The sequence below is a fragment of the Lagopus muta genome, chromosome 1, assembly GCF_023343835.1.
Source record: "Lagopus muta isolate bLagMut1 chromosome 1, bLagMut1 primary, whole genome shotgun sequence".
Lineage (NCBI taxonomy): Eukaryota > Metazoa > Chordata > Aves > Galliformes > Phasianidae > Lagopus > Lagopus muta.
The window spans coordinates 44298363-44310046 of NC_064433.1; the positions used below are offsets into that span (position 1 = coordinate 44298363).

The 11684-nt window shown below is 43.0% G+C and overlaps 1 protein-coding gene across 2 annotated transcripts in view; it reads left to right on the forward strand.

The window, feature by feature from the left end:
• Nucleotides 1–11449, forward strand: part of CRADD (CASP2 and RIPK1 domain containing adaptor with death domain) — a 74232-nt gene extending 62783 nt beyond the window's left edge. For both annotated transcript variants that reach the window (XM_048933467.1, XM_048933468.1), the window contains exon 3: nt 9732–11449. In XM_048933467.1, the coding sequence (XP_048789424.1) occupies nt 9732–10027 (296 nt within the window). In that variant the 3' untranslated portion in view covers nt 10028–11449. The remainder of the gene's footprint in view (nt 1–9731) is intronic.
• The last annotated feature ends 235 nt before the right edge of the window (nt 11450–11684 follow it).

Sequence of the window (11684 nt, forward strand, 5' to 3'; positions counted from 1 at the left end):
TGGCAGGCTATCAGATAGCTTTGTACTAGCACATAGTTGTACTTGGCTTCCAAAAGCATGGCCTTACCTGTTCTTTCCATGAAACTTTCCAAGGCATATTTGGAAAAATCTTTGGCCAAGATCTGAATGCTGACTATTTGTATTTATGCAGTTCTTCCAAGCTCAGGTGTTCCTCAGAATCTTCCCATTAACGGGATGTTTGTTTCTTCTTTCCTTAGTGCTGCATGCTGAACTTGTTAATGCAATTCATCGAGTCATAGAATCATAGAATCAAGAGTCATTGAATCATAGAGTCATTAAGGCTGGAAAAGACTTTTATGAACATCTCATCCAACCATCAGCCCATCCCCACCGTGCCCACTGACCGCGTCCCTCAGTGCCCCATCCGCACAGTTCTGGAACACCTCCAGGCATGGTGACTCAGCCCTGCCCTGGGCAGCCTGTGCCACTGCAGCACCACTCTTTCAGAGAAGATATTTTCCCTAATGTTTAGCTGAAGTATCACTGCAAGGATGCTGTGGCTTCACTACTGTGTGTGTGGCTTATTTATGTACAACAATGTTCTATGTAAATGCATATAATAAATAAATGTAAATCCATATCAAGCAAATGTTATTTCCACTTTAGGTGCTAGAGCAGTAAGATATAATGCTAAAACTGAAAAATCATGAAACACAGTATAATTCAGTCCAGTCCTGTCTGTAATGCTTAGGTGATCCTGCTTGAAAAGGGAGCAGGCGTTATAACCTTTTGTGTTTGTGCTTTCTTTGCACAGGAATTCTTTTCCTCTTACACATCGATATATGTCATTTAATTTATACAGTCAATTACGTGATTTCTCAGTGTGCAACAGCAGAGAATTACTGGGTAGGGTTGTAATTATTTAATTTTCACATGAAACAGAACAAAATCGGGGGTATTAACTGCTGGAACTTCATCCCTGCTCTTCCTGATAGAAAGCAATTGAAAAGTGAAAAACAGATTAGCTTCAGCTCCTCAAACGCAGGGATTGCTTCCTGCAGCCTGAAGAGGGTGAAAGCATGGATTTATTTAGGGACTTCCCTGTCAATCTGTTTAACGTGGATTAAACAGGACTAATACTGAAGGCTAACAGTCTGCAGAAATCCGTGGAGGTACAAACATGTTAGACACATTACAAATAATAAATCCTGGAAAACCATGCAGCTACTGGAACTGAATAGTGAGAAAACAATTGAAACCTTTTGTCATGAATGTTTATGTTTCAGGTTTTCCTAGTCTGCTACCACATCCACAGCTACTGTGCATCCGTTAGTGAGTGATAAAGAAAACATGAATTAGCTGCTGGTACTGAGCCGTAATAGAAACATCTGCATTCTGGAATTGCCTGTAGATTTACAAAATTTTATGCCACCTTTTTTTCCTACTCTAATATCACAAGTTTATTTAATGTCACAAAGCACGACGCTTTACAGAGCTTGCAGATGAAGAGGTCACCAGTGAATGAAGATATATGTACCTTTGTATTACTGTAGAAACGCACAATCTCAGTGGGAAGGAGTTGAATTTGGTGCCAGGGGTGGGTAGGATCTTACTTGAGGGAGACTATTTAAAGTCGCTGTGGCTGGGATTATCACAGAATCGTGGCTGCATTTTTGTCTACACATTGACTGTCAGAGTTTTGGGTTCATATTTGTTTAAAAAACAACAGAGACCTTTCTGTTACGCGGCGCGTTTTAGAAACCAGCATGATGTGGAAGAACGCAGCCAATCTTTGTAACGTGTATTTACTTTCATTTTGATTAATGTCTGATAATTTAATTATGAGAAGTGGAAACGTAAATTACCGTAATAGAAGTACACTTAAGGGTAAGCGTGTTTTACGATCTCTAATTGCTGAGGTTGGTTTTAATCATACACATTCTGTATATTAATGACTGCATGTATTCATAAGATCAGAAAATACCCTCTTGCAGAAACTTTAAAAGTCTGCATCTGTGAAGCCTACCTATAGCATATACTCAGGTGAACATAAAATTCTCTGTCAAATTTGTTTTGCTGTAGCATAGTCAGTGCTTTCTGCCCTTGTATGTGCTTATAGTACAGACTCCATTCTGTAGTTTAGTCAGAGTATTTAAATGAAAAAGGTTTCATTTTGATTACATTAGAGAAGATAGCATTTATTCTGGATTTATCCAGGCATTCTTAGGAAGGTAACTGGGCCTATTCTTCCTGCAAAGCTGCAGGGTTGTCATCACCAGGGTTTTCCTGTGTTGATACAACTCTATGGAAGAAGGGGGAGTTTCCAAGTGGAGATCAGCGCATTTTTGCCAGTCATCATTAAATGATGTCCCCTGATACAGTGAAATGGGTTGAAAGAGGTAGGTGAGACTCTCAATAATGAGCAGAAAGCTACAGAGGAGGCAGCAGGCATTGGCAGATGGAACAACGACCACACTCTCCCACCATGACAGACAAACAGCTGGGCATGTGCTAAAAGCAGAAGTCAGTACATCTTCTCTGCTGATCTTCCATTTTAGTCTTCCTCTGTAGATTATTTTAATCTGGGTGTATTAATTTTATATACAGAAATATCTGTAATGGGGTCAGATTTCCATGTTCAGGTACTGCAAGGTATGGTTCCATTTTTCTCATTCCCCGGTCCAACAGTTTTTGAAACTCACCGACATCAGGAAGCAGACCACAGTGGTTTGAAGAGTCTCTTCTGGATGGACGGCATGATCCATATTTACAGATTTATACAAAAAATACCTATATGGTGATATATAGAAGATAAATATTTTTCCATATTCCACGGAGCATGATTATTTGAAGCTGTTGCATTTTACTGTGTTCCCTTCCCAGCCTTTGAATCAGTTTGATGTATAATCTGCAACAGCAAAAAGAAAAAATCAGCACCCAAATTATTCAGTACAAGTTGGTTTCTGGGTAGTTTGCTTGTACTTTTTTTTTTTACTCATCAGTGTTTTGAGCTGCTTTGTTATGTTTGAATGGGTCTTGAATCAGGCCTTCTACAGTTCACAGCAACGAAATAATCTTAAAGTGCTTCCTCAACATTTTTAATTCGCACAGGACAGAATAAGTGCTTCATTCTCCATGCAAGCCCACCAAATAAATCTAGCATGATACATTCCATTCAGCACTCCCGTCCTTCATTGCCAGAGGCTGGCTTAATGCTCATGAATTAGGATATGGCTGTAAGAAGAGGGCAGGCATATGCCTTGCATTCTGCCTGTTAGGACAGGGATGAAAGAGAAGAACTGAACAAGAAAGCAGAAGAGCAGCCCCACAAAAGGAGGCCCACTATCACCTCCCATCCCCTTTTCTACAAATTGAGCCAACCCGCTCCCCGTGGTTACCCAGCAGTTACCCTCTTTATTCCATCCTTCCCACCATGACCACTTTCATCATCTGGTCTTGGATTTTGTGAAGTACGTTACTTGCTAGGAGCCCTCAGGACTCATAATTTCCTCTTTCCCTGTCACCCAAGGTCTCTGATAGCTCATGGAGGGCTGCTGCTCTCCAACATCTCAGATCCCTCTGTTAGCAGCAGCCTTACACTCTCACCTTCCATTCAGGTTCTGCAGCCCCTCCTCAAAGCTCTTGAAAGCTTGTCCCAGCCTGATCCTCCAAGTGTTGTTCTGCTTCACGATCCAGTTCTGCTGTTATGCTCGGCCCAAGGGGATTACACTTTAAAGCAAATCGACATGATTACACGCAGGTTTTTTTGCTATTATGACACTTAGTCATTAAATGATTCCTGGAACATAAGGCACCTGCCAAAACACACAGCACACAGTCTGGCAACCATGACCAGACCTGCTCAGTCCTGGGTCGGCTGTTCTGACTAGTTGAACAAGTGCACTGCGTTTGGAGGGGGCTGGAGGGAAGCAGCGACTGCCACTTGTTCTTTCTTATGTATGTTTTCATAGAATCATAGAACCACAGAATGGGTTGATTTGGAAGGGACCTCAGTTAGTTCCATATTGCTGCCACGGGCACGGCTGTCACTAAATCAGGCTGCCCAGGGCCCTATCCAGCCCAGCCCTTAGCTGAAGTGCTCCACATGTGTCTGGCTGCTGGCACGTGAGCTTTGGTGTTCTGTGGTGCCCTTGTCACTGGGAGTGCCCATCTTCTGTAACTTAGTTTCCTATTAACCAAAGCTGTGCTGTTCTCTTCTGAGGGCTGGTATGTATACTTGTCTACCCTTAGTACCTTCTGAACCTGTTGGCCAGTTTGAAGAAACCTGCCTACTTGCAGCGGTAGAGAAGGGTGATTTCATCAGTAAGCCTCCAGAGAGGTCCTATGAGGACTGGCTGAAGCAGGAGTCAATCAGCTATGGGACTCACACCTGGGGAAGCAAGGCTTTTTTTCGGCTTGTGCTTGTGGGACTGCTTGCTCCAGCTTTAACACTTCTCGGGGAAGAAGTGTACTCCAGATGCCAGAAAAGACGATTAAAGAGGACTCTGAAATGCTTGCTTTGAACTCTTTAGATATTATGAGTAGGATCTGGTAAGCGTGTAAAGAGAATAAAAAGGGCTAGGCAGTTGATTCAGATCACTGAAGGACTGTGCGCCTACCAACAGGAGATGTGGAGGCCAGAAGCCTGCCTAAGAAATTATTCCTTTCTGCAGTCTCATTCCCAGCTGTGCAAGATTTGAAGCCCAGAATCACCTGCCTGTTTGTGAGGTGATAATACAAAAATAAGAGTGTTTGCCTAGTACTTTCAGCCAAGGATCTTGCATTTGATTTTATTGTGTCTAAGCATACCTTTCTTCCCAGGAGTTTTCTCTTTCTCCACCAGCCTCTGTTCTGGAGGCTGGGAAGTGTTCTTAACCCTTCACAGGGAAAATTTTCTATTTTTTACCGGAATTATTAATCAAGAGAAAGAGAACAAAGTAGAGCTTTATCATGCTGCTCAGCACTGGGATGTGCAGCTCAGAGAGACCTGGATTCCAGTCTCTTCCAGGACTGCTTCTGCTTTCTTATCCAGTGAGTGCACTTGGCCATTTTAACAGATAAAACACAGAGGCAGTGCTGGAAGCAGAGACCAGTTCCCAGAACATCCTTTCCCAAGGGGCAGCTATAACCAGCAGTTATAGATAACAGGTGGGCCCAGTTATCCCTAACTCTGTCCTTAACTGCCCATGGAGTTGTCCTCCAGGATTAGGTGGCAGCTGATTGGGACTTTTTCAGCATTTTGGATTCAGGCACATCATTTCTATCAAAGTACTTCTTACACAACAGATAGCAAAAACCAGTAAAATGAATTGACTGCATGAGGGAGAAGGATCTTTGAAACTCTTAACAGATGCTTTTGGTCACACATAGAGAAGTCATATTTACACAGAAAAGAGTCGTTCAGACAAAAGCACTTTAGGTTCTGAGGAATCAGCTGGGCACTTTGCAGATCACCCAAAAACACCTCAGTGCTTATTACTGCTGTGTCCCATGCTGGAACCAAGCTTGTTTGCTCCCTTATTCAAAGCTCACTTTGCTGGACTTTGCGTTACATCCTCTCACTTCCACCAAGGGGGCTGAGCTGGGGTGAGTTTCTTTTTCCATCTCCCTGATTGCTACAGCATCCTGGAGTTTTGTGCTTGAAACTGGGAATGTCTCAAAGAAAACTGAATGCCAAAGTGGGACCCGGATGCTTTTGCCCCAAACATATTTTTGGTATCTGGGTTGCTCTGTTTTGTTTGGTCCCTGTCTGTGATAATTTCTATTTATATCTAGATCTGTTTCCTGTCCACACTCACTAGTGTGGCTATGTCTCCCACTTTGAGCCACGGTCCAGAAGCACGCAGGCTGGTAGTTGTCAATGTTTTCTTTTTGTTTTCAGCTGGGATGGTTAGGATTAAGGTTGAGGGTGAATGATCTTCCTTGACCAGCTAGAGCCAGTGGCAAGGAGCAGGTGGAGAAGGGGAGAAGCCCTTCCCTTTGTGCTGCAGCTTTGAACAGGAGGAGCCATAGTTCTTTCTCTGGGTCAGTTCCAACTCCAAATCCAGGGTGGAGAGCATCCTCCCTGCTTTCAGCCCTGAGAAAAGGAATTTTTGTGGTCCCAGTGCTGCTCCAGCAATCTGGCATTAGAGCAGCCCTGCCCCAAGTCAACGTGCTCCCCAGCATAGAGCTGTCAGCTTGCCATTTCTCAGGGGCTTGGTGGTTTTGGTGTGAGCAGTGAAAGTTGGACTCTTAATCTCCACAGCACGCAGCCATGACACTTCACAGAACAGACTATGTCCACAGCTGTTGTGGTCTTTCACTTAGCCTGCTCTCTGGAGGTAGAAACACCGCAAATGGTCTTTTCTGTAATACCCATCAGCACCTTCCAGGTCCTCCTGTGAAATACAGCTCACACCACTATAGCAAAATAATAAGCAGGCAGCCCAGTGGCACCTTGGGTGCAAGTCAGGTCACCCTCCATAAGTCCCACTTCTCCCCATTTCCAACGATGCAGTATGAATTTCACAAGCCTGTATCTATCTTAAACACAGACATCTTCATATTGGATCCACCTAAAGCTAGAAAAGCTTCATATCTTTGCAAATTTAGGTCTTAGTTTCCTGAATGTATATTTCAAATGCAGTCAGAGCATCTGCATAATTGGAACTTATACTGTAATCTTGCTACCTCGTTCAGCCTGTTCTGACCAGTGCAGATTGTAAGCGGGGGTCTGCAGTAAAAATAACCAAAACAAGCTGTCTTTAATGTTTTTGCAATGTGTTCAAAGCAGCTTGGTTGCTGCGGACAGAAAAAGCATTTCCCTTTTACCTGAAATGCCCTTGTGTTTATTAAATTAAGAGTGTTATTAATCGTAGATCATATCCAAACCTTTACATTATTTTACATTTGTCATAACTAAATGATCTCACTAAATATTTCTGTATACCTCTAAATAATGTTGCCTGTCATGTAATACTTGTCTTGGTTTTTTCTCAGTGAGAAGTGAGCTGAAAAAGAGCTATCACAAAAAATAAAATGGGACTAAAGTAACAGGCCTTTGTATTAAATTTAACATTTGGCTCCTGTCCCAGAATTTCCTGCATCCATATTGGAATCAGATGCTAGCCCAAGATGAAAAGATTTCCTGGATGGGTTTTATTCTTATTCTTATTAAAGGGCTGATAACAGGCTGAAGGCAAGATACTTGTTGTAGTAAAAAAATCTGCCTGATATCAAAGGCTGGATGGACAAGCTGACATATATTGTTGTTAGGCCTCCCTGCTTGATCACATTTCAGTACAATAAAATCATTCTGCTAGTGAACACGAGATGTAAAAATCTCAATGTGAGAGCAAAAATCTTGGGCTGGCAGGTCCTCCTCCTGGGCACAGAGTTCTTGCTTAGTATCTGAGACAGTACGTGGGTTCAGTAGCAAGAAGTACTGTTTGCTGCAGTGCAGGGTTGCTGTCTTTAATGTAAATCGTACTTAATATCAAATACGTGCGTTCACTTTTGTGTTCATGACACGCACTCAGTGGTCTCGATGTGCCCATGGAACTGGCATTGTGTGTAATGGTGGTGCTGCTCTTCCTTCTTTGGGAGAGTTGTGCTGGGGTGACAGGCCGCGGAGGCTCCTTTGCCACTGCTGACATCGACAACAAAATGTACAGCCTGCATGCCACAGAGCCTTTGTCTTTGCAGATGCGTTCTTGGGAGGAGGTGAGCTCTGTCTTGGGTGTTCTTGAGCTCTGTGATGAGGGCTGGAGCCACTGACCTGACACAAACCCTTCTGTCAGAAGCTGCTGAAGCTGAAAGGTGGTCTGGACATTCAGCCTTTGCTATTGTAGCTGGGACCTGTGCAAGAAAGCTGTGTGACCTGTGTCCTACCCAAAAACCAGCCACTGTCCCAGTTCCTTTGGCAGCCAGGAGATGAGAGGCCCTAGTGCTGCGGTTTAACCCTGCAGGCAGCTCAGCACCACCCAGCCACTCACTCACACTCCCCAGGTGGAATGGGGGGGAGAATTGGAAAGGGAAAACTGCAGAAACCCATGGACTTGAGATAAAGACAGTTTTCTGGGTAAAACAAAAGCCGTGTACGTAAGTGAAGCAAAGCGAGTAACTCATTCCTTGCTTCCCATCACCAGGCAGTGTTCAACCACTTCCAGGAAAGCAGGATTCATCATGCATAATAGTTTCTTGGGAAGACAAGCGCCATCACTCTGAAAATCCACCCCTTCCTCCTTCATTCCCCTGGCTTTTATTGCTGTCCATGATGCTGTATGGTATGGGACATCCCTTTCATCAGTCTGGGTCAGCTGTCCCGGTTCTGTCTCTTCCCACCCCTTGCTGCCAGGGCAGCACGAGGAGCTGAGAAGTCCTTAGCTCTGTGCATGCACTGCTCCACAGCAGTGGAAACATCCATGTGTTGTCAACACTATTTTCATCAAAAATCCCAAACGCAGCATCACGTGAACATCTAGGAAAAAAAAATACCTCTATTACAGCCAAAACCATGACACCTAGGTGCTCTCCAGAAAGCAATTTTGCCTTTACTCAAAACAGCTCCATACAACACTCATGTGTGATTGGCCTTCAACGGTACGAATGGTCACAGGCTCTGGGTATTCTATGCAACAACAATTATTTTTTTTTCAGACAGTGGAGTAGTGCTTTCTAGTGTTGCTCTTCTGCTGTGGCAGAGACTGTGAGCAGGGTATTGGAGCTATAAATTAGATTTTGCAAAGCAGCTCTTCTGGAGGGAGGCTGCTGTTTCAGATTGGCAGGCTATAATTAGCATTTTCCTGAGGTTATTTTTGCTCTGTTTTGACGCAGTATCTTCAGTGACAAGAGTAGAGTAGCAATTGCAGCTTGCATTGACCCTTCATTACAGCTTGTGATCTCAAAAGGTATCAGTGAATATGTTTTGCAGATATGCTGCTTTTCTAGATACACCTTTTCAAAGCAACTGGTCTGTGGTTTGAATTTACAGGCAGAGAACTGTTTCACCAGCACTGGGCGTTTACAGCATCGACGTCAACATGTGAGCTTATACTCAGTGCTCCTATTATAGTCAACGGAGAGAAATGTGCGTTTTTAGAGGAGTAATTCATCTAGTCTATTTTAAACATCTTCTTTCAAATATACAAATTGTATTCTAGAAGAGCCTATTTCTCTCCTCAGCAGTAATTAATCCTAGCACTGTTAGGGTTTATTCAAAGAAAAGAAAAGCCCCCAAAGCTGGCCATCCAAAGATGATTTTGCTATATATGACAGCAAACAAAGGATAAGCAGCATCCTAGGAGACTGAAGACTTTCTGGTAACTAAGGAATCAGTTATTTCTGATGTGTATCAACAGAGAGACAGGACCGAAGTGATAAGTTGTTATTGGTCCTATATGTGTCGTTGTCATACTCGTACAGCAAGGCTGATTTTCAGAATGTGCTGACTGCTGGAATCATGTTCCTTTAAAACCTTTCTTGTTCACTCTCCCAAAATCTATAATTACTTTTGAAAGTTCTGGCTTGAGAGTAGAATTCTGATATCTGGATTATTGGCATTCAGAAGCTCCAGGCTCTCTAATAAGGTCCATTGAGCATTAGTTTTCCTCTAATTAATCTTGTATTTGATTATGTAATTCATTTTTCCGGTTGAGTGTCCTTGCTGTTTCTCTAATTAATAAATTATTTCACCTCAGCTTTGCTTATTCTCTCCTTGTCAAGGTTCTGCATTAATATTTGCAGCATTGCCTAGTGACGTGTGTTTGCATTTTCTTTCCTTTTTTTTACAGATGCAGTCGAAATTGCCCCATGTATTTTGAAGAGTTCACCAACAGATCGACAGATGAACAAGCTTGCGAAGAGACTGGGACCCGAATGGGAGCATATTGTTCTGTGCTTGGGTTTGTCCCATACTGACATCTATCGATGTAAAGTCAATCACCCTCACAACGTTCAGTCACAGATAGTAGCTGCATTTGTGCTGTGGAGACAGCGCTTTGGGAAAAATGCAACAATCCAAAGTCTGCAAGCCAGTCTGATGGCAGAAGAAGTGGATCCTTCTGTGATGCAGTACATGCTTGAGTAAAGCCTTGCCATTCATTGGGAGCTTTCAAGTACTTTGCTAAATTAAGTACATCGCTGAGACGAGTCGAAGATCTGGTGCATCAAACTGGCAAAACCGGGGTTGAGAACTGTGATTTTGTTAAGTTTCTACATTTCAGTTTTCTGTGGCACCTTGTGACTTGTAATTCTTTTCATGCCAGGTTTCTGTTTAGCAGGCATTAGAAAATGGATCACTCTTTCCTCTTTCTTTGCTCTTGTACTATTCCAGTGGGGATATAGGGTGACACTTAAAGTCCTTGCACACAGGAGGCCCTGCAGTCAGTTCAGCAAGGTTTCCCATTTCACTGTGGAGGCAACACTTGATTTAACCTGTTTTCTGCAGTATGGGCTAAGAACCTTTTTTACTGCTGTTCCATGCTAATTCCCCGATATCCCAGTAAGAAATGAGAATAATCACTGTTACTAATGCAATGATTATACAGCAGTTACTACAGGTGACCCGTTTCACATGGGTCAGAGTCTTAGCACGTATCATTTCTTGCTCGGGTAGATGGCTGCCACCTTACTCTACCTTTTAAACTGGCCCTAAGAGGGAGTAACAGGAACCTGGTGTGCTCGTGAGGTCTCTTCCCATTATAGTTTAATAGGTGTAGGTTTCTACAAGGAGGCAGACACTGTGTAAGTGTGGGTGGGGAATTCTCTGGGAAGATATGCAGCAGGAAAGTGACCAGAGAATAGGCAGGGAAGGTGCCTAAGAAATGAGATGACTTCTAAGTTTCCCATCTTTGTCTCAGCTAGAAAACTGGAAGACAAACGGATGTCTGCTGAGTCTTTGTACTATAGCATGTGTGCAAAGGCAACAGAAGCAACCAGCTGCTCTTAGAGACCTGATGGCAAAAGGCTAAGTACATGTTAATTCTTTATAGACACTTTACTGTACTGTAAATGAGGAACAGTGTTTGAGTGCAGGGTTTCCAGGTCTATTTATGAGCAAGTTCTGGTAGACCATTTCATCTATACAGAGTCATTGCCAAATAACTTCCCATCCTACAGGATCTGCTCCATATAATTTAACAGCTTAACAGGCTTGTCAGAAATCTTTACTAGAGAAAGAATGAGCTTTATTGCCTTTTTTTCTTTTTTAATTCTTCCTCTACTCTGATTTTTGAAGCCATTTCCCAAAGATGGGAAATTAGGAAGAACAAAGACATTTTCAGGAGACATTGTCTGCCTTGCTTTTCAGAAGCATGAAGAGAGAAAACATGTCCTGGCAATTCCTGCAGGTCCTGAAGTGATCTGGTAGTAGTCTTCTGCATACAGTTTTCACCTTCAGTAAATCATGATCCTGTTATACCTCATTTGGATCTTAATTAATCATATCCTATCACAGCTATTTACAGAGTCTAAGTCTATCAACAAGTCCGAAATAAACAGTTTAAATCGATGTAGGCCGTGTTACTTATTTTACTAGTTTGTGATGCTTTCATGCCAGCATAACTTTTTGTTGAAAAACTCCTAGAGGTATGCAAAGACATTTGGCAAATTCACATAGACACGGTGCAAAGAAAGGAGTGTGAGGACTGTGAACCTGTTCTGCCATGAGATGAGCACCAGTGTGACGTGGAAGAGGGGCAGAGCGGCGTCCCTGGCAGCAACTTGGAGGGAGATGTGGAGTGGGA